At 35.3% G+C, this 23,526-nt stretch overlaps 1 protein-coding gene across 7 annotated transcripts; it reads left to right on the top strand.

The window, feature by feature from the left end:
* Positions 1-1,407: 1,407 nt before the first annotated feature.
* On the top strand, positions 1,408-19,817 carry LOC142618873 (uncharacterized). 7 transcript variants are annotated; one of them, XR_012841366.1, is made up of 5 exons: positions 1,408-1,651; positions 2,212-2,321; positions 13,326-13,436; positions 13,680-14,136; positions 19,709-19,817. XR_012841366.1 is itself a non-coding variant. In XM_075791911.1 (4 exons), exons 1-4 carry the CDS (start codon positions 1,554-1,556, stop codon positions 13,721-13,723), a joined length of 363 nt encoding a protein of 120 aa, XP_075648026.1. In that variant the 5' UTR covers positions 1,408-1,553; the 3' UTR covers positions 13,724-15,305. The 7 variants fall into 7 exon arrangements, 2 of the variants coding, with proteins under 2 accessions (XP_075648026.1, XP_075648028.1); XR_012841365.1 differs by lacking the exon at positions 19,709-19,817 and adding an exon at positions 15,312-17,885; XR_012841367.1 differs by lacking the exon at positions 19,709-19,817 and adding an exon at positions 15,356-17,884.
* The last annotated feature ends 3,709 nt before the right edge of the window (positions 19,818-23,526 follow it).

Consider the following 23,526-nt stretch of genomic DNA (forward strand, 5'->3'; position numbering starts at 1 on the left):
ACATCTTTGCTTGCCCTTTGCGTAGACGAAGCTGTTCGCGACTTTTGAGCTTTAGGAGCGTTGGAAACAAGTGAGGGCTGAGATATGGGTGTTGTTTGAGCATAAACCTCTGCAAGAGCCTTTGTTCTTCCCCTTGTCATAGGTCCAGCATAGGAAGTGTCAAAACTTGATGAAGAGTTTGAATCCATTATAGGATCAAGTTCACTTGTTCCAAAAAGAGGGTTGTTGATTTGAATATTCTTTGAAGCCATAGGACTTCAAATGATATGACAAATTGATGAAGAAGAGATGAGAGGCAGAGATTGTCCCACCGGGCGTGCCAAAAATTTGTAAACACAAATTTCTCAATTGAAGAAAAATCAAACAAATTGAAAAAAAATGAGTTCTACAAATATATATTTTGTATTAATCAAGTAATGAGTTCAATCTCAGTTTTGACAAATGCTCCTTTGATTCTATCTTCTTTATGGTCTTGACTCCAACGCGAAATGTTCTTCAATTTGGTTGAAAGATGGATCAAATGGTCTTCACAACAAATCTCTGGCTTTAAGCTTGTTAGAGATTTGTTGTCCTTCAAGTTCTTCAAGCCCTTCGAATGTTCTTCAAGTTCTTCAAATGTTCTTCAAGTTCTTCAAAGATTCTTGAGACAGAATTTCTCCAGAGCTTGGGTTTCTTGAAAACTTCCCCCTTAAAATGAGAAGGGATGTCCTCTATTTATAGTGATTTTAGAGGATAAGCTCCACTATGAATTGATATGCTTGAAAGTATGTAGCAAACTTTTGATTGGCATAAATTCTTCTTAGAGATAATTATCTCTATTTATCTATTTTGATAAAGATTATAATCAACAAAGATAAATAATTATCTCTATTTAATTTATTTAATAAAGATAATTATCTACCAATTTTGAATAGAAAATTTTATCTTTATTTTATTTATTTATTTATTTTAATAAAGATAATTACCCATAAACTTTGAATAGGAAATTTATCTTTATCTTGTGGGCCAAATGACACGTGGCAAATTTTGATATGCCAATGTGATGCCAATTTGGATGACACATGTCATCATCTAATTTAATTAATTTAATGACATTAATTTAGAATTTGCCACTAAACTTTGATGTGGCATTTTATAATTGGCTGAAAATTTTGCCTCTTACAACCATCTCTTCGGAATTGTGAATTGAGTAACGGGACAACTTGCGCCCACAAAAATACACAGTTAATTAAGTTTACTTTAGTTTTGTCACATCAAAATTGTTACAACTTTTTTTTTTCTTTTTAGCATTGCTGATACATGTCTCAGTCAAAAAACAGGGAGAGAGTGATAAATAAATTTCTTGTGTGTGAATTAGATCACTATTCACTAACCACTAAAGCTTTGATCAAGAAACATTTATCATTTCATGGAAAAGAAAAAATGACAGTATTTCCTGTACCTCGTAAAATTAAATTCCCCAATAATCAAGCTGAAAACTGGGCTCGCTCTTTTATTAATTTGAAACAGGTAACAATCAAATGAATGAGGAAGAGGAAGGACTGTGAAGCACAATGAAGCGACGAATTTCCAAAACTACCACAACAACGGCACCGTGGAGTTCGGAGCTCCGATTTCTGCATTCCAAATCCAACATCCCAACCAACCAAAGGTTTTTCTCCTAATTCATTCTTTTTTTTTTTTCAACAAATTACCTTTCATTTATAATCCTTTTGGTTCAAACTTGCTCCATAAAGGAAAAAAATAATAATACTTATAATAATGGCAAATCAGTTAACAGGTTCTAAGTTTTAACTGGCACCGTGCCTCTTTTTTTTTTTTTTTTTTTTGTTTAGGAAAAACTTTTGCCACGTTTAATCTTTGGAATCGGAAAATGGATTTTTTTTTTCTTTTTTGGGATTTTATTGCATGTATGAATTTTATGGATGTGTAATAGTCTTCCCTTGTACAATTTATTTGTTTGAAAGAAGTATTTTACTCTTATTAAAAAAAAAAGTAATAAATAAAATCGTAGTGGTAATTATTAGGCAAATGTTCAGAAATGCATCTCAACTGCAATTTGGGTTTATTCGTAATTTTTTTTTTTCTCCTTGTCTTAAAAGGCTGGTATGAATTTCTTTTTTTAAAGATAAGTTCTTCGGATATGAATAGCACTGGTCTGGACATGATTATTTATGTGCTTTCTCTGTTTTATGCAAAATTCCCCAACAGTGTCGAATTTAGCTGTAAGGACTTCGGTTCCTCATTGCTTGCTGAAAACGTTACACCTAATAACTTTAGCTCACTCCTCTCACCTCTTGGTGGCGCATCAATGAACACAGGTGTGTGCTGTGAAGTGGGATTTTTTTTTCTTCTTTAACATGGTATGCTTCTGATTAATCTTTTCTTGCTTATTCTATCAATAAAAAGGGAAGAGAATCTTGACAACAAATTATTGCGCCTAATTTAGTAATAATGTCACGGTAATCTGGCTTGTAGATAAATGGAATGTTCACTCTAATTTGAATATGCAATCCTTTTTGTGATTTTAATGTAACCTTATAAGTTATTGTGTGAAATAACTCCTCATCTGATGTCCAGAATGCACTGACCAGTCAATTTTAATTTCTTTGAAAGTGACAGATATAAATGCAATTATACTGAATTATTAGACCTTTTTTTTTATTAAAAAAAAGTGATATTGTAGACCACCTTTAAAGATATCCCTTGGTATTCTGAATCCCTAGCAAAAATTCTTCCAATGCTTTGCAAGAGGTGAACTATGCTTCCTTAATTGTTGACAACTTGTTTCTTGGTAATTGAATCCTGGTGCTGCCATGCACTATGACACGTTTGGGGGGCTATTTGACAACATGGATAGAATTAGAAAGCCATCTAGGAATGGTTTTTTAGGTGGCTAGGATTAGACTAAATTGAATTTTTTTTTTTGGTCAATCATGGAAATTGCATAAAACTAGGAATTAACTAGTTTGTTACATCACAAGTTAGCTTTATCAGAAGCTATAATGTTTTCCACCATAGGCAGTGGGTTCAAAAATACAACAAAAGATGATAAACTACTTGCACCTAATTTAGCCAACGCATCAGCGCATTGATTGGCCTCCCTGCAGACATGAGTCATCTGCTTGTTGGGAATCTCTCTCACCAGGTTCCTGCAATCAGTCAACAAAGGTTCCATTAACAGATTGGTGGTATCATTGTTCATGAGCAGAACTACACTTAATGCATCCAATTCAATGATGAGATTATTCAGCCCCATTTCCTTGGTCAATAGCAGACCATCTCTGAGTGCCCACATCTCTGCCATGCAGCTGTTGGTGCATCTAATAGGCCTAGCATACCCTTTCAGCCACTGACCTTCATGGTTCCTGATCACACCGCCCCCTCCTACTCTACCCGGATTTCCAAGGGTGACCCGTCTGAATTAAGCTTAGCCCAACCCGCTGGAGGCTTCTCCCAACCCACAGCAACTATTGTTTTGGATTTAGGCAGCTTAGAATTCATGCCTATGGAGAAGAACTCAATACTTTCTTTGATGCATCTCTTGAAACTTGACCGATCCACCTTGCCAGTTCTAAAAACAAAATTATTCCTGTGCAGCCATAGTTGCCACACTCCCATGGGAAATAAAACCTTCCAGGGAATGCCCATAAATTTGGATTTGATGTCTGTCTTACAATTGGCTTCAAGCCATTCTCCAAGGGGTAAATTGAAGGTCTCCCTCATGCAAACCGGGTACTGAAGTTGTTGCCAAAACCCATGAGCAAACACACAGCCCCTTAATAGGTGGTCAATAGATTCATTGTTTTGGTGGCATAAGCTACACATGGGGTCAAGATTTAAACCCCTTGAACCCAAAACTTCCCCGGTAGGCACACTATTATGCAGACAAAGCCATAGAAAAAATTGAATCTTATTCTCTGGTCCGAGATACACGTGGACAAACAAAAGAGACCTGAACAATCTTATTTTTGAAAGGATAGATAGATTTTTCATGAATCCAGGCTGGTGCCTACTCTGCCCAGATGCAAAATTCAAGCACTTGCCTAGATGTCATTTGGATCACTGCCCGGTTCTTATGGAAACCATTCCCACCAGGTCCATCAACCTTACTCGACCTTTCAAATTCTAGGATTCTGGCTCTCAGACACCTCTTTCCCTAGTGTTGTGTCTCGGGCCTAGAGCAGGGGCGGGGATTTGGCAAATTGTATAAACACCTTTTCCAGGGATGCTTCAATGCTAATTTTGGGAATGTTCACCACAAGAAAAGAAGAGTTGTTGCTAGAATCTATGGGGCTCAAAGAGCTTTGGCCGCCCATCTGAACACTGATCTTATTAACTTAGAAAAGCAACTCCATCAGGAGCTTGACCTGCTGCTTGATCAGGAACACATTCTTTGGGCCCTAAAATCCAGAATTAATTGGATGATCCAGGGAGATCGCAACACATCCTTCTACCACATGTCTACTCTTGCAAGAAGGAAGAGAAATCACATTGCAGCAGTCATGGAAGAGAAATCACATTGCAGCAGTTGACTAAGGAAAGAAAGGTCATGAAGCAGTTTAGAAGAGGTTTTATGAAGCTGTACACCATCTCCCATGAGAGTGGCCATTGGGTCTCTAGCTTAAGGAACCAGTGGCGTGCTCAACTAACTGATGATGTGAAATCCTCCCTTGAAGAAAGGGTTAGCCCTGAGCAGATTAAGAGTGCCCTATGGTCTATGAAACCCTATAAGGCTTCGGGTCCAGATGGCCTGCATGCGGGTTTCTTCCAGCGTTTTTGGCTTATTGTGGGAGACTCAGTCAAGGAGGAAATGCTAAGATTACCTAAATAAAACCCATATTGTCCTGATCCCTAAAATGCAAGGCCCTGAAACTGTCGCCAATTACAGACCCATCAGTTTATGTAATTCGGCCTATAAGATCATCTCCAAAATTATTGTCGCTCGGATCAGACCTCATCTGGAGAGATTAATCTCCCCCTATCAAGCTACTTTTGTTCCGGGGAGGAGAGGGGTGGATAATTTCATTATTGTCCAAGAGTTGGTCCATTCTATTGGCAAAACTAAAGGAAAAAATGGCCTCATGGCCATAAAGATTGATCTTGAAAAAGCATATGACAAGATTGAATGGAGCTTATTTGAGAAATGCTTCTTAGTTTCAACTTTCCTAGTAGCCTGGTTGATCTAATCATGAGCTGTATATCCTCGGTCTCCTCTACCCTTCTCTTTAATGGGGGTTGCCTTGAGTCATTTTGGCCTTCGAGGGGCATAAGGTAAGGGGATCCCCTCTCCCCTTACCTTTTTATCATTTGCGTGAAGTACTTGAGCCATTTGATAGTGAAGAAGTGCGAGAATAAGAGTTGGACCCCTGTTAAAACCTCCAGGAATGGACTGCCTTTCTCTCATCTCTTTTTTGCAGTCGATTTAGTCCTTTTTGCATATGCCAACCTGGAGAACTACCTGGCCATCAAGGAAGTGCTTAATGAGTTTTGCACTAAGTCAGGTCCGACTATAAGTGCAGCCAAGTCCCGTGTCTATTTCTCCCCAAATGTTGACTTTGATCAAAGAGAAGCCTTATCCAATACTCTCAGGTTCACCCCAACTTCGAATTTGGGTAAGTACTTGGGCTTTCCCCTTAAACATCTAGGCAACCGCAGGCAAGATTTCTCCTCTGTCCTTGATAGAGTTAAGAAAAAACTCGCGGGTTGGAAAGCAAATCTTTTATCCATGGCGGGCAGAGTAACTTATTGCCATGCAAGATCCTTGATGGGATTGACCGTGTCAATAGGAATTTTTTGTGGGGGTCCACGGAGCAATCTAGGAAAATGCATTGGGTGAATTGGGGCAAAGTCACTAAACCGAAAAATATTGGAGGTTTGGGTTTACAAACAGCTAAAGGCAGAAATACGGCCCTTTAATTGGAGGCTGCACACGGAAGGAAATGCGCCTTGGTCCAAAGTCCTAAAATTGAAGTATTGCACTAGGCTAAGAATCAACTCCAGAAATGCAGCTAGGCTTTCCTGCTCACCCACATGGAAAGGGCTTAAGAAAGGGGAAGAGGTGTTTAAGAAGGGAGTCAAATGGGTTCCTGGCTATGATAGCAATCTGAATTTTCTGGTACGATTGCTGGTCAGACCTTGGCCCTTTAAGGAATGTCATACAAGGCCCCCTTCCCCGTGAGACAGAAAACCTCAAGATTAGGGATGTGTGCTCCACTAGTGGCTGGCTCTGGAACACCATTCCATTCGAGGTTCCTCCGGAAATTAAGGCTACTGTCCAGGCTGTCCCTACTTCCATTTCTGCAAGAAGTGGTGATAAGCTCGCTTGGAAGTTCTCTCCTAAGGGTGCCTTTGATGCTAGGAGGGCCTACCTCTCAGCTTCGGACCACTAGGATGCTAACGCCTTTGAGGGCATCTGGATTTGGAAACTCTGCACCCTTCCTAAAATCCAAATGCTTGTTTGGAAGTGCTTACATTAAGCCATAGGTGTGAAAGATTGCTTGATAGCAAGAGGAATGCAGCTAGACAGCTCCTGCCCGATGTGTCACACGGAAAATGAATCCATTATCCATGTGCTCCGAGATTGTAGTGTGGTGAAACCAACATGGCACCAACTTGGAGTCCACAGTAACAATTCTACCTTCTTCTCCCTGGAAATCAAAGAATGGCTTAGCACTAATGCCAAGTCAAAGAGACTGTCTTTTTCAAACCATCCTCCCTGGAATGTTTTGTTTGCCTTTGCCGTTTGGCCTATTTGGCACCAACTCAATCAGATGGTCTTTAAGGGCAAAGGATCAAACCCGCAATTGGCTAAGATTATCTCCATGTAGGCCACGGAGTATGCTCTGTGTATCAGTCGGACTAGAAGAAGTCAAGCTAGGGTGGTTAAACAAATCAGATGGGAAAAGCTAGACACAGGTTAGGTAAAGCTAAACACAGATGTTTCGGCTTCTAACCCTTTGAAAGTGGCGGGCTGTGGAGGTCTGATAAGGGATGATGAAGGGAGCTGGATTGGGGGGTTTTCGAGAAATATTGGGCAAACTAACAGCTTCTTAGCCGAGGTTTGGACACTTTGGGATGGTCTTCATCTATGCCTTCAAATGAATCTTCAAAATGTCATTGTTGAGTTGGATGCTAGAGCCTTAGTTGATGCTCTCAACAACCCGGAGTATGCTAATACGGTGATTTCCCCGCTGTTTGATGATGCAAGCAACTGGTTACCTGCATTCCCCGATGCCATATTAGACACATTTATAGAGAAGCCAACATATGTGCTGATAGACTTTCTAGAATAGGCCCTATGCAATTTGTAGACTTTGTTTTATTTTCTAGTCCGCCTGTGGACTTGCTCCCTCTCATTGATGCGGATAAGTGTGGTTTGTACTCGAACATCTGTTCTGAAGTTGTTCTTGGTTCTTAGTTTTAATTGATTATCCAGTTTACCAAAAAAAAAAAAAAAAGCACATACCCTTTTATATTATTCAATAGAGAATGGTTTTAATAAATCTTACATTTTGCAACACACTAATCCCTTATGTTCATGATTATGAACAGAAGCAATTCAAGATGTATTCTTAAAGTTGCTTGAACCAAAAAAGGCTTATTAGAATCCTGAATCTTGTTCAAACATGCGTCATCTTAAATTGCTCATAATTGATAATATCCACCTTTTGCATGATCCCCAAACATCTTCCAAGTGGCTTAAAATTTCTTTCCAACCAAAGTAGTTTAGGTAGTCTTATACAACTTTATTTTGAAGTCTGATTCAATTGCAAGGTTTTGTAGTAGCTAAGAATTTTTTTTTTTTTTTTCAGTTGCTTTTAACAATCATTTGATAGCCTAAAATCAATCCAATTAAGCAAGTCTCAAAAACTTATTGAAATCCCAAATTTCACCAGAATCATAGTTCTTGAGAATAGTTCTTGGAGACTATATAAATTGACCTTAGTGCACCCATCAATCAGAGTTCATAAAAATCTTAAATTTATTAGTTTAACAGGCTAGAAAACATTAAAACTCTTCCAAGAAAGTTTGAAATGGAGTCTCCTAATTAAAATATTTTTTTGCCTACTCAAAAGTAAAAAAGAATTCTAGAGTTGTAAGGAAAACATCAAACGTGTATTAGAGCTTTTATTGGATGACACTGCTATTACAAAACTGTCCACATCAATTGTGTATTTGACTTGCCTTGTTTCATTGAACTTGAGAGATTGTGGAAATCTCATGTCTCTTCCTAGGACTTTTTTTAGTGTCCGTTTGGCTTTTTTGTATAGCTTTTAACTTTTATAATTTATGTATACTTTTTTTAAATCTCACTTTTTCAAAGTACAAGAATACTTTGACACACTTTTAGCAACAAATTAAATAAGTTGATGCTAAATGCACACTTGTGATTGGAACTACTACAAGACTAATGCCTTCTTCCAATGCCCTCTTCAAAACTCTTAGGGTCCGTTTGGCTTTTTTGTATAGCTTTTAACTTTTATCATTTATGTATACTTTTTTTAAATCTCACTTTTTCAAAGTACAAGAATACTTTGACACACTTTTAGCAACAAATTAAATAAGTTGATGCTAAATGCACACTTGTGATTGGAACTACTACAAGACTAATGCCTTCTTCCAATGCCCTCTTCAAAACTCTTAGGGTCCGTTTGGTTGGTGGAGTGAAAAAGTGGGAGGATAGAAAATAGGGAGAGGATAGAAAAATGGGAGGATAAAATAAATTTAGTTTTCTCCCATTTTTGTTTGGTTGAGAGGATGGAAAAGTGGAGAGATGAAAAACTTATTTGTTTGGTTGAGAAGAAAAATGAGGGGATGGGAAATGAAGTTGGTATAAATTTATAATTATATTCCATTAAATTAAACAAAATAGTAACACATTTTTTTTATCAAAAAAATGGTGTATGTGCAAGTGGATGAAGAAAAAAAACTGGATGAAACAAAGCAATTGGAAAAAAAAAAAAGAAAAAAAAGAAGGAAAATGCAACTGGACGTTGACGGAATGTCAAAACCCAAGTACAAGTGTACATGGGCATTTTTGTTATCCCAGTTGCTTAGAATTGTAGAAACCAAGCTAGTAGGTCTTTTATTTATCTTACTGGCACAACCTTAAGTGAGGACCCTGGGCATGTTACCCAGTTATGTCAGTTATAGTTACCTTCTAAAATGATTATAGTTTTTTTTTTTTTGAGTTATTTTCTTGTGAAGGTTGATTTGAGAAGACAACTGAGAACTTATGTCCTTTGTGTCCAAGATACTGAAAGCTTAGACCATAGTTTCTCCACCTTGTCTTGTAGGGAAATCTGGCTTGGAAGAAGGGCATCAGGATTCAGGAGTCATTGAGAGAACTTAAAGTACTTTTCGTTGTCTTTTGTCTCTAATTTATGGTCTATTTGGACTTATAGGAACAAGGCAACAGTGAATAAGGAGCCTTTATCTGCCACATATGTGGTCTAAGTATTGTAAAAGTTTGATTTCAATGTGCAAGGTAATTAAAAGTTCAAAAACAAAGAAAAGCCTCGACAGCAGCAAGATAAGCAAGTCCAGACCTTTAGAGAGTGTTCCAACTGGCAACCAACCATGTTGTCTAAATTTTATGAACATTAACTTGGATAACAGACAGAGAAGTCCTAATATTTTCTTCTTGTGCTGTTTTGGTTCCTTTGTTTCAATGTACCAAAAAAAGAATGGCAAGAAAGGGTTTTTGTTGGTGTTTTAAAAGCAGTAGAAATCATGTGATGGAAAGCAAGTAAAAATCAAAACTGGAAAGCTTTTACTTAATTTATTGTTTTATCCCATGTTTCCATTCAAAATAATGCTTATGGGTTGTTCTCATTTTAGAAGTCCATAAGCACACGCTGATTGGTAAGAAAAGGCATGAGAAATTGACAGGTAATTCAAAATGAATAAACTAGAATTCTAGTTCTAATATTTTTCCTTGTTATCCTTTACGTATAATTTGGTTTTAAAGTATGAAAAAGGAGTTTTATTTGTTTGAAACTATTAAAAGGCTTTCTTGTTTTTTCTTTTCATCTAGAAATCTGGTTTGGTTAGATCTGTCAATTAGAACTGATTTCTTTCAGCCTTACCCAATTCAGGCATGGTCAAGTGCTGGCTGAAGGATATCAGTGGAAATTTAGAAAACTTAAAATACTTCTCAGTGTCGTGTGTCTTTATTTTATGGTCTATTTGGACTAATAGGAACATGGCAGTGGTGAAGGGAGATCCTTTCCCTGCCACTAATGTGGTCACGTATAGTAAAAGTTTGGTTTCTATGTGCAGGGTAGCTAACAGTTTAGAATAAAGAAAGCCTGGACAAAAATAAGTCCAAATGTTTATTGAGTCTTCCAAATATCAATCCTGCTGGAGGTTAACTGCAAAGGTAGCAAAATGAAATTGGGGGGGGGGGGGGGGGGGATTAAATTTTGTTTGTAAAAATAGAGATAGGTGCATGGTCATGGTTGGTTGTTTCAGCTAGGCTGTTATGAAAGCAGCTGTCTTGTTTTTGTGTGAAGGATTGTTGAAGCTGCTGCATGCCTGCAGGCTTTGGGATTTCTCTCTGTTAGTATTCTTAGAAGTAACAAAGAGATGGTTGATAGACGTCTTCTGGCATAGCCTCAATCCCTACCGACCATTGTTCCTAACTTTTGTAAGAACATTAGCTTGGATAGCAACCATAGCATTTATTCTAATGCTGCTTTTTGTTCCTTTCTGTCAATGAACCAACAAAATGTTTATTCATATAAATTGAGTGCTTTTGATGGACAGAATCTGACCAACAAAATGTTTATTCATTAACCATGTAAAACAGTACGATTTTGTTCACGTCAGAAAACAAATGAATTCCCATCCCCCTCCCCCCCAGTAATGTCTTCACATAAACTATAATACATTACGAAAATATGTTCAAATTTGTAATTAAAAAAAAAAAAAACCAAAGTTGTTTGGAGAGAATTAGTCCCATGAATCTTTTGGAACCTTGCTCCCAGATGTCATATTAGTCTCTCAAGATTATGTAACTTTTTAAAAATATATTCTTATCTTATCTAGTTGAATAATTTTCGGTCGTAGTTTAAACACTTGAACTTCTACTTCGTTTATATAATTAAGCTGTTGACTTTATTGGAAACAATGCTTTATCGTGAACAAGAAATGGGCAAGAACACAGTCTATCAAGTGTTACTTAAAGAGCCTAGAAAGCAAGGTAGATTGTGCTAAATATACTTGACGACATTAACAGTGTTCTACAAATATATATATATATATATATATATATATATATATATATATATAGATATGGAAAAGAGATTATCTGAAAACTTGATTAAATACCCTTTTATATCATTCAATAGGCTTAGAATAGTTTTGGTAAAGACAGAGCTTGACTACAAAATTGGTTATAACCTTAGGCTACAACTTTACCCAATATTTTTTTAATAGAGGTGAATTTTGTCAAATTCGCTGTTGGATTACATTTTATTTTTATATCCTTCATACTTGCAAAATTTTCAAAAGATCAAAGATCATTAGGTATGTCATCAATCAATTGATTTAATTGCAAGTTTTTGTAGTATAAAATTATGCATAAAAAATAATCTTATAGATCATATAGTAAATAATATCCGATTAGTACAAAATTTGACATGTATGTTAAAAGTGTAAAGAACATGCAATCTAACGGTTAAATTTTCAAAATATTTTATTATGTTAATTTTTTAAAAAGTAGTTGTAGCCTTAGACTACAACTAATTTTGTAACTAAACTTTTTCCTTTTAATAATTTTACATTTTGCAATTCACTAATCCAATTTAACGCATAGTCTTAAAGTTGTTGAATCATTTTCCAAGATGCATCATCTTAAAGTGCTCATAATTTATAATGTTCACATTTTGCATGACCCTAAAACATCTTCCTAATGTCTTTAAGATTTCTTAATTGGAGTGGATATCCTTCAAAATCTTTTCCATCATGTTTCCAACCAAAGTACTTTAGGTAGCCTTATACAACTTTATTCTTTAAGCTTCATTAACTGCAAGGCTTTGTGGTAGCTAATAAATGTATCCATTGTAAAATTACCTCAATAAAATTTCTAACTTTTCACTAAATAATTTAACAAAAAAAAAAGAAGAATAAGAAATATAATAACAAAAAAATATTGAGTAGTATCACTGTCTCACACACACGCCTCCAATTTCTCTCTCATAAATAAACATCCAGTACAGCCAAAAAACAAAAATCTTCAATTCCTCAAAAAGAAAATCCCCAAACCCATCTGTGTATATAGTCTCTTCTCTTTAAGGCTTCTTTAATCTACGTATCTGAAACACAATGAAGCGACGAATTTCCAAAACTACTCATACAGATCCATCACCGATCATCGGACCAACTCTACCACAACGTGGTGGTCACCGTGGAATTCGGAGCTCCGATTTCCGCTATTCAAATCCAACTTCCCAATCAACCAAAGGTTCTTCTCCTAAATCATTCATTTTTCTTCATGTAATTGATTTTTCATTTATGTTCCTTTTGGTTCAAATTTGTTCCCCCCCTCCCCCCCCAAAAAAAAGTACTAATTATAATGACAAATGTATTGCCAGTTGAGATTAATTAACAAGTTCTAATTTTCAATTAGGAAAATTTTTTGGCGCGTTTAATCTTTGGAATCGGAAAATGGATTATTATATAAATAGGGTTTAGAAATTTCATAGAGAAAACTTAGGAAAGTAGAGTAGAATGTTGGTTCACTAAGAAACAAATACAAATGCTATTTCATGTTCTTGCTTCCATCTGCATTTCATGTTGTTGTTGTTGTTCATACCTTGAATGCCAATTTAAATAAATAAATAAAAAGGGCGTGTCCTTAGATAGATTCCTGAACTTGAAACCGTGACCTGTCAGTTTTGGTGGAAGGCATGTGCCACGAGCCAAGGACAGTTATGGAAAAGGGTGTGATCATAGAATTACTATGTATGCCTTGAATACTGATGCATAGTATTATTTTCATATTAGTAATTAAAACACATTCTTTGCTACTTAACAGACTTGACATGGGCTCTTTGGCATATACATCATGATTCTTCTTCTTTTTATTTTTTGGATTTTATCCCTTGTACAATTTATTTCTTTGAATAAAATATATTAATCTTATAAATAAATAATAAAAATATCGTAGTGGTTGTTATTAGGCAAATGGTTGGATCTATTTCTCTAATTTTTTCTATTGCACTTACCATTTTGCACTATGGCATACTGCTAAACAAAAAAATCATTTAAATTAAATTGTTGTTTCCTACTAATTTGTTTCATTTTTCATTTCCATATAGATATGAGCTGCAGGAAAAGAGTAAAGCTTACAGATCTTGATGTCAATATTCCCTTAAGTTGCAGAATAAATGCTTCTTCCACAGCTTTAGGAGGAAGACAGAGTCCAAGATGTAAGTTTCTATTGCTGCACATACATTGCTTTGCTCGTCTGGAGCTGTATATTCTTTGGGTTGTCGGTTTATCTTCTTATTTTCCTTTTCATAAAGTAAAATATTGTTTCTCTTTGTGCTAAATGTTTAAATATATGCAAGCTCTATTGTCATAATTATGTTGTATTTCTAGTGGTACCAATCTCAAGTAACAGCAACTTGTGTTTGAAAATATTAATCATTCCATTTGAATGTAACATGCAGCCGATGACCCCAAAACTTCCAAATTTGCACTTTTAAGAAATTGAAGGAAAGTGCAGGCTGCAAATACCAATCCCATACATTGCATAAAGAAGAAATTGAAAGAAATTCAAAATTAGCGATATTCTGCAGGTAAATTTTCAGAAATGCATCTCTACTACAATTTGGGTTTATTCGTATATTTTTTTTCACCTGGTTTTAAAGGCTGCTATGATTTTTTTTTTTTTCCCTTTTTAAGGAAAATTTCTATGGATATGAATTAGCCATACTCAAAATATTTAAATGCAATGCACTGGTCTGGACATGATTATTTTTGTGCGTTCTCTGTACTATGGAGGAAACACCAGCAGTGTCAAATTTAGCTGTAAGAACTTCAGTTCCTCGTTGCTTGCTGAAAACATTACACCTAGTAACTATAGCTCCCTCCTCTCACCTCTCTGTGGCGCATCAATGAACTCAGGTGTGTGCTGTAAAGTTGGAATTTTTTTTTCTTTTACATGGTGTGCTTCTGATTAGTCTTTTCTTGCTTATTTTATCAATAAAAAAGGGAAGAAAATCTTGACTACAAATTATCACTCCTAATTCAGTAATAAAGTTACGGTAATCTTGCTTGTAGATAAATGGAATGTTTACTCTAATTTCAATATGCAATCTCATTTTCATACCCTTTTGTGATTTTATCATAACCTTTTAAGTTATCGTGTGAAATAGCTCCTCATCTGATGTCCAGAATGCCCTGGACAGTCATTTTTAACTTCTTTAAAAGTGGCAGATATAAATGCTATTATACTGACTTATTAAACTTTTTTTTTAAAAAGTGATATTGTACTTTCCTGAAACTACTTTTAGTGATGTCACCTGGTATTCTGAATCCCTAGCAAAAATTCTTCCAATGCTTTGCAAGAGGTTAACTTTGCTTCCTTCATTGTTGACCACTTGTTTCTTGGTAATTGATTCCTGGTGCTGCCCATGCACTATGACGCTTGTGGGGGTCTATTTGACAACGTGGATAGAATGAGAAGGCCATCTGGGGATGGTTTCTTAGTAGGCTAGGATTAGACTAAATTGTATTTAAGTATTCTAAAAAGTGAGAGAGAAAGTTATTTGGCTTCAACATTCTTAAGTAGAATATTCACCACCACTTTATTTAACCTCACTCTCAGTATGGGGTTCTGCTACATGATTCAATGTTACATGATTTGTAATATCTTTAATTACAATATCCACATTAATGATCTCATCTTGTAAATTATGATGCCGAATTAGAACCACTAATGAAATTTCTCAGTTTGCGATATGTCCCATGGAATTGTAATCCTGAACTTGATTTGATATTTGCAAGTAACCCATTTTGACTTTTAGTTTTTGGTTGGGAGAGATAACTCTACTGGAAGCTTGTACAACCTCAGCAGGTATATGCAGCATACATGAAAATATTGAGAAATATCAATGTGTTGAATCCTGCGGTTATGTATGCTTTGTTTGGTAGCTAAAATTATGGAAGGAAAGGAAGAAAAGAATATAGATTTTTACAAAATCTATTCACTCCCTAGCAACCCCATGGATTTTTATTGCTTGTTTAAGTTAGATTATAACAATCTTTTATTTTACTACCTACAAACCTCACAACTATAGGTTCTGGTGGAATGCTTTGCTGAATAGTCTTATATGCTTGCAAGGATGCCTTTATGTTCAGGGGCCCAGAACAGGCATGGAGACATTTTTGTTCTAGAAAGAGAGAAATTACGCGAATGGGTTGTGTAGACCTCGTATCCTCATATTGAAGAACTCTGTTCAAAGGGGTTAGACACATGACCATTAATAAGTTTTCTCTGTTTTTTTTTTAGCCTCATTTCATGGACTTGTAGAAACCTCTTTCTAAAAAGAGAGAAATTATGCAAATGGGTTGTGGAGACTTCCTATCCTCATATTGAAGAACTCTGTTCAAAGGGTTAGACACATAACATTAATAAGTTCTCTGTTTTTTTAGCCTCGTATCATGGACTTGTAGAAATTTTCTCAGGTAAGACTTTGTTTCTTTGCTTCTCAGTCGCTTGTTCCCTAAGAGCACCAAAAACAGTGTATATGCTACTTTTGCTTTCCATATGGATGTGACTTATTCTGTTGGTGTTGGTGATTAAGCTGAATTACATGTCTCTGGCAGGGTTTAAGATAGGTAGATATTGATACGAAATCTCAGTTTCTTGCTCCTTAGGAGTCGCATAGTCTGCTCAAAAAATTAAGTCATATTTCTGCAAGGAACTATATGGAATATGGTTCACACTTGGATGATGGTCCTTCATCTTGTTGGTTGAATAGATTGCCAGAGGTGGTTCTCTTAAATTTTTACACTCCCCCAAGCAATGCTAGTATAGCGTGTCTCAAGTATGATATGAGGGAACCCAGATTTGAAGTAGGAGGAAGAAGTCCTATTCTACGTACTCAGTGTGATTTCACTCATGGCTTTCAATCTAAAAGATATGGATCTCTTGAATATAATCATCTCAAAGAACTGGATGACTTGATCCAGAAAAATATTTGATTGAAAGTGAATCACATCCTCTTCTGGGTTGGGACTTTGACAGGAATACTGAGGAAAGAACCTTGTCTATTACTTATCAAAATATAGAGCTGAGTGTGTATTCCCCTTCATTAAGTTCCTGGGATGATTATTATCAGTACACTCTTTATAATAGGATAGGTGCAACAGACTTGAGTAAATCTTCCTTACTGTCCACATATTCTCCAAATGTTATTTCATTTCCATGGCATTCAACCAGCTATATGATGGCCTTGATTTTGGAAGACAAGTTGAAGTCAAGGAAGATATAAACGTTAATTTTAACCATTTTCTTTTTTAGCTCTAAGCCTCTAACACTTGCACCAGACTACCTTACTCTGGCTGAAGATTGCAGAAATGACACTAAATGCAAAGATAGCAGCATGTTCCTTTCTCCTCATAATCTCCATATAATGAGCAAGGTTTTCGGTGAGAGATATCATCATCCTGGTCTAGAAGGTTTCCTCCTTTGCTCTGGACTTGATATTGAGTTAGAATGGGATTACCCATCATTAAGTGGCTCCTCAAGGAAGCATCATTCACAGAAAAGGACATCTTCATGCTTTCTACTTAAAAGACAAGAATGAAAGTTGCCTAGATGCTTCAAGTCATCAGTGATTTTGTTAACATCCAAGACTAGTTATCATTTTCTTCCCAAGTGCCTCTAGACATCAAGCAGGGATGGAACTTGAGGAAAATGTATAATGATGATAGTGAAGATGCTTCCAAGTACTTTTGACATGCTCTTCATGATTTCATTTTGCTTATCTGTGGCTGCACATTATTGTTAATGTGGCTAATTTGTTTGCTGGAATTTTCCAATGTTTTATGAATTTTAGGTATAAGGAATACTTGGATTTATGGTGGTGAGTTTGATGGTGTATACAATCTATCAATAGATCACTTTTGAAATTCGTTGTTTATACTGAGGGACAATATGATATTGCTTACTGGTTTTAGAGGGGGAAAAAGGAGAAAACTCAAAAGTTGATTCTGCTAGTAGCAAGGGCAAGGTGAAAGAACTTAGTATACAAGAAATTGTTTGTAACATGCAAATTGAAAAAGGGTCTTGGGTTTTCTAGCATTGAAAATGGCTGAGTAGTTGAAGTTCGATTTTTTTAGTTAAAGTTCGAATTCTATTGTTAGTAAAAGTTGTGTAAAATACCGTGATACTAGCATTGCTCGGATTACTACTCTGTCAAATCCTCGGCTTCCAGTTGTAGTAAAAGTTCAAAATTTGATCTAGTCTTACTTACCCTCCGGCACCATGCTAAAATCCTCCCATTATTTTATTTAGGCTTTTACTGGGGTTTTCATTTTTGGGTTTTGCTTGAGATCTTGACAGCGGGCTAAAGTTGTGTGGGCTTTGCTTCGCTTTAGAAAGTCCAATCACTTTGGTGGGCCTATTCGGTGTTGACCAAGTGACATTCAAATACCGTCCACCTGCTCTGGTCCGAGGGCAATGTTTGAAACTTAGAATTGATCCACATCCACATGGGGTTTGTGGTTAATAAGAACACCGGTGAAAAGAACCGGTGGCCTTTCAAACTGGTATTTTCTAAGAGAAAATCAGGGACACAAAATTTGACATAAGTTCATGAGATAGATTATTAGTAGTAAATAAAAAAGTGATAGAAAATAGTGATTCCAAATAAAAATCAGTAAAATCTTGCCAACTTAATAGATGTAAAAAAAATTGTCCAATTTTTTGTAACATTACTTAGATTGTGGATGACTCATAAAGTTTGTAGATTTCACTGAGCATTTATGCATGACATATCACAAAATGAATAAAACTTTATAGTTTGTCAAAAAGCAATGTAAACAGAACTTTATAGGTGGCCATCAAGAATTTAATCTTTCTTCTCTTTGTGTAAAGTGTAACTGTCACCAATTTCCATTTAACTAAAAATAAAATGAAATGGTCATAAAATTTTCACTAAAGTACTTCCCCTTGAAGAAATAAAAGTTTTCAAAAAAGCAAAATAAAGTGTACACAAACTTTATATGGTTACCAAGAACTCTCTTTTTTCTTTTTTCTTCTTAGAGTTCGTTTGGGAACAATTTATTTAGCTAAAACTGAAAAAATTTTGCTGAAAATACTATAGATAAAGTTAAAAAGTAGTTGAAATAGTACAATGGAACTCATGAATAGTAGCAAAAATAAGTTGAATAGTAAAAAAAGATGGCTTTTTAAGCTAATGCCAAACACTGATTCAACTTATTTTTGATTATTTTTGCCCGTTATTTTACTATTCAGCTTATTTTTGCTACTATTCATGAGTTTTATTGTACTTTTTAGTATTATTTATGGGTTTTATTATACTATTTCAACTAACTTTTATATTTATTTATAGTACTTTCAGTAAAAAGTTTTCAGTTTCAGTTAAATAAGCAAAGTCAAGAGTAAGGCATTCAAGAATAACTACTCGGATAAGTTAGATTAAGAATTTTGCGGTTCAATTAGTTGATATTTCATGTTGTTTTTAATGATAATATCAATTATTCAAATCTTCCCTTTCATTGTAACGGTTAAATTATCATAAATAAATAAATAAATAACCAGTTGGAATAATAAGGATAAAAGAAAAGGTTGAAATCATTTTTGAGAGCATAGCCTAAGAACAAAAACAAATACTACAAAATAAAAAGTTGTTTTATATATTAGAACCGAATCAGTAAGTGTTGTTTCAAGAGGTTTTAGAGCTTCACAGCAACCAATTTCTGCAATTCTCCAAATTCGTAAGTTATTACTTTCCTTTGCACATCCATGTCTTCTACTTCCCTCTTTGAAATAAAATATCCATAACAAGGTTTTTTTTTTTTGCTCTTCTAATTTATTTTCCTTCTAATTTTTTGCTTCAGTTTAAATTTTAATGGAATGTATACCACTTAATGGTTCAAGATTTATCAAGAAATGCTACAATTTATTCTTTTGAAACAGATTGGTGGCCACTAAGGTCATTAATGGAGTAGCAACACTTGTTAGAAGTATGTGGTCAAATAATTAAATATACCCTATTCTAACAGCTTAAACTTTTATAAAAAAATCGGTAATTGAACATAATATCAGAGTAAGTGATCCTAAAAAATAACCACTAGCGTACCCTGTTTTAGTCAAAAGAATAAAAGTCTTCATGTGCCTCTTTTTATTTATATTATTATTTTTTTAACAATTTGATAACTTTCGGTCTTGTTAAGCTCAATCCATGTCTTCTCTACTCTAACTTAAGCTTATGTAATTTAACAACACTAATTAAGTTGGAATCACAATAGTCTATTTGTTGGACACTTGAGTTGACATATTAAGTTAAAAAAACAAAAGGGGGTATGGAGACTGATCCCCTCATGCTTGATCTGGTTCCTACAGTTAAAGAGACATGGTAGTTAATTTGAATTGGTAAAAACGTTCTATATTTGATGTCAAAGCTTCTTTTTATGAATGTTCTTTTCTCTCACCTCTCATTTTCAGGGAAACAAATGCTATAGCTAAATTTGCTGCCTCTCTCCGATACTTTGTCTGTTGTAATAAGAACCTGCTGCCTGATTCTATTCAGGCTGTGTGGAGGAAGGATGTAGTCTTTGTTTGTGCTTAAAGAAATTGGTACTTTTCAACAAATAAAATATTTCAATACTTTCCCAAGAAGATACCAGGAAGAGACGAATGACCATTGCAAACCCTAATTTTGCCAAAAGACTATAAAAGTCTTCGTGGTCTATTTTATTAAATAATAATATTTTTTTTAATCAATTTGATAGCTTTGGGTTTTATTTAGTATTATTATTATTATTATTTTTAATCAATTTGATAACTTTTGGTCTTCTTTTTGACTGGGAGATTCCTAGAAGGAGAGGCAATGTGGGTGAAAATTGATTTCTTTATAATTTTTCATTTTATAAATCAATAATTGAAGGAGGAATTAAGGGTTTTAATCCTCAATATTTTAATTAAAAAAAAATGACAATCAATTAACTTCGAGTTAAAAGAGTTTATCGCCAGATATAAGTAGATATAGTCCTTGTTTTATGTTAGGTTCATACCCTTTTGCAAATGGGACATTATTGCTGCGTGGGTGACTTTGGTTGTACATGCTAGGATTATTTTTAAGCTTAGGTGAATTGACACGCTTAAAGATGATGAACAATATATTTTATAAACTAGTAATGGCAGTTGGAGGTCTGTCCAATGCAACTAGGACACCTCAAGGTGATAGTTATTGTATATTAAAAAAACAGATAACTACTTGCTTGCATTATTGATTTATTTTATAAACTGATTGAAAATGATCAGCAAAGAAAGCGAAGGGCAAAATGAAAGTATATATAATTGCAAGTGGATGCTCATTCCAACCATTTCATGACGACTCAAACTAATCCATTCCTCACTGACAAAGAATGATTAACAATTTAACATAATTTGTACGTATTAAGTATGAACTAGTGAGGGCGGTTGGAGGTGTGACCAATCATTTGAAGTCATCATCATCTTTGGCCCTTGGGTTAGCATTGGGATGGGGCGTCTTTCTCTGTAATGTCTTTAACGTAGATGATAGAAAGATCATAATCAACAAGTTGTTTTTGTTTTTGGTTATTGTTGTTGAAAGGATCATAAATAACGATAGGTTGGGTTTGGTTGACTTGCAGGTCACACAGATGGATTTTTTATTTTTTGGGTGTGTTTTCCCCTGTTTTGGAGTTTTAGACTCCTCTAGTATTTTTCCTTTTTTTACCACCAAGAAAAGAGTAGTTACAAAACATGTTCATAAATCATAATGGTTTACAAAAGTTCTTGGTGCGTGTTTAGCTCATTGCAAAACCGAACTTGACAGTTAACATCCCATGATCAGCTAAGAGACAAGCAAAAACGAACCCCTCCTCTCTAGTAGACGTAGTCTAGGTCTGCTATTATTAGTGCTGAGCAAGTCTATGGGGTTGTTAGTAGTCTTGTCTTTAATGGGTTTGGCATGCTTCTTGTTGCTCAGGATTACTGCTCAGTCAAATCAACGGCTTCTAGCTTGGTGTAGAACTTCTCCGTATAGTACACATGGTTTTTATTTTGTGAAGTTTAAGCTACCAACTCATGTCAGAATAATAGTACACAAATACACGAGTGGATAAAATGGTTCAAAACTTCAATGTTATACTCCCACCCAATGTTTCATGTTATCATTGCCGAATACTTGTTGAAGAAACTGCATACACAAAAGTACTACACTAAAATACAGAGAAGCAGAGCTCTACGAATTAGTTTTAGCACTCTAGATAATATAGCCAATACTTTTAGTTACTTCCAGCGGTAACTGTTCTTGTTTAGTTGATATTCACCACATGCTTAGAGACAGATTTGCGAATGAGCTGTGTAGCCCAAATGGTATTTTCCAAGTCATAAGGCTTGCCCAGCTCATGAGCCTCTGAGAGTTGGCTTGGAACATCAATTAACAAAGCTAGGCAAATTTGGTTTACATATACAGTTGCAAGACGAGATATCTTTAGCAAAGTAGAAAATCATGAGATTATAAACGGATCTAGAACATTGCCTTGCACGTAAAGCAGATAAAAAATATCTTCATCATACAGTGTGCCATACATTGTCATAGTGAAAGGTCCTTCCTACCTTTGTAGTTTGTAAAAAAGGGAAAAGATTAATGGAAACACCGCTCACAAAGATAAAAAATCAACAAGCAATGCCGTTATATATATACTCTATAGATAATCACCCAATATTATTCCATTTGGTAACATTTTCACTTCTTGCCTCATAAATATGTAAAAGTTTTGCTCTAAAAATTGGAAAATCATCCAACAATTCAATGAAAAGGATTATAACTGTAAGGTCACAATTTGCACCCAACCCCAAATGTAAGAATAGGATAGGCCCAAAAAGCCCAATACAATGAAATTTGTAGAGTGTAGACTTGAAATCTAGGTTCTAGTGATGTTGAATAACAAAAATGATGGGTTAGATTACAACATCATACGCAATGAACTGTTTATGTAATAGAAATTATCATCGGACACAAGCCGATGATGATTTGTATTATCTTTCCCTTTTTCAAAGATAGATTACAACTATGGATGCTGATGTGTACAGTGTTTTCTCTCTTCTTTTTTCGATCTCCCCTTTTGAACGTCTTCTTCTTCCTTTTATATCATTCTCCTTCTTCTCCCCATCTTTCACATATGGATCAGATTACTGATTTAGATACTTGTCCTATCAACCTCTCCCTGACATCTTTGGAGACAGTTGTAAGGCTGAACTCTAATGCTCAGGCATCACTTTCCCATTAATGCGGCCAGAGAAGTAGTTGCAGAGCATTCAATGCGGTGGTAACAACTTTATCTTAGATATTTCACAGTCCTTCTTCTTATCTTGTACATCTACCATGCTTACCCTTACCTATAGGATATTTTAAAATATTGCCTTTGGACGTTAGTCAGCCCTTCTACTACCTCGGCTTTACATAGCCGATGACATACTCTTCCTTGGATCACCTTCTTGGATAACTTGATCAAATATCACTTCTTTACCTATTAATATTGCCTCATGGGTTAATATTCTCACATCCTCGGATCATTCAGTGTCCTCGGATTGGGCTTTTAGCCCAACAAACACTCTTGGGCCAACCCAACACATATTCCTAGGCCCATTGACCCTACAATAACCATTGAGGTCACTTCATGAGAAGGCATGGAACAGATTAAGTTGCTATTATTTGCAGAGCGATCCTAGTATGCTTGGTGTGGTCTTAATGGTTGAAGAGGCATAGTCGTTATTTTGAAATGTTAAGGGGGTGTTTGATAGAGTAGTTTGAGATGAGATTTTTGTAATTTTTTGAAATACGTGTGGGTGAAAAAGTGTGTGAAAAAGTGTGTAATGTTGTTTAAAATGTAAAAATGTGAGTTTGAACTTAGAGACCAAACAGACCCTAAACATTCATTTTTTAAACAGTCTTTATGTGGTCTTCATTCTCAGTTTCTTGTTGTCTGTCATCCTTCTACACTTTGGTTGCACCCTTGCTTTTGTCATAAAATATTTACAACTTATCAGAGAAAGACCCAAAGCAGAAAAACCAGCCTTACTAAGAAACCCCAAATGAAATGAATCTAAATAAAGATGAAAAAAATAGACTAAAACAGAAACTAAGTGCAAGCGAAGTTGCGGTATGTTTTTATCAATGATCTGAAAGGCATCATTAGGCGGATAAAAGAAAACTAAAGTAATTATGTACTGCTTGTACCCTTTCTTCAGCTAATGCAGTTATACAAAATTAATTAGTGGATGAATTACTC

Source organism: Castanea sativa, chromosome 12, assembly GCF_040712315.1.
Source record: "Castanea sativa cultivar Marrone di Chiusa Pesio chromosome 12, ASM4071231v1".
In the NCBI taxonomy this organism is placed as follows: domain Eukaryota; kingdom Viridiplantae; phylum Streptophyta; class Magnoliopsida; order Fagales; family Fagaceae; genus Castanea; species Castanea sativa.

Bases quoted from the DNA above. Each gene is read 5' to 3' on its own strand.
- LOC142618873 (XM_075791911.1), top strand. From the start codon at position 1,554: ATGAAGCGACGAATTTCCAAAACTACCACAACAACGGCACCGTGGAGT. The intron at 1,652-2,211 runs GTTTTTCTCCTA...ATTCCCCAACAG, and splicing joins AACATCCCAACCAACCAAAG to TGTCGAATTTAGCTGTAAGG. The intron at 13,437-13,679 runs GTAAGTTTCTAT...TGTAACATGCAG, and splicing joins AGGAAGACAGAGTCCAAGAT to CCGATGACCCCAAAACTTCC.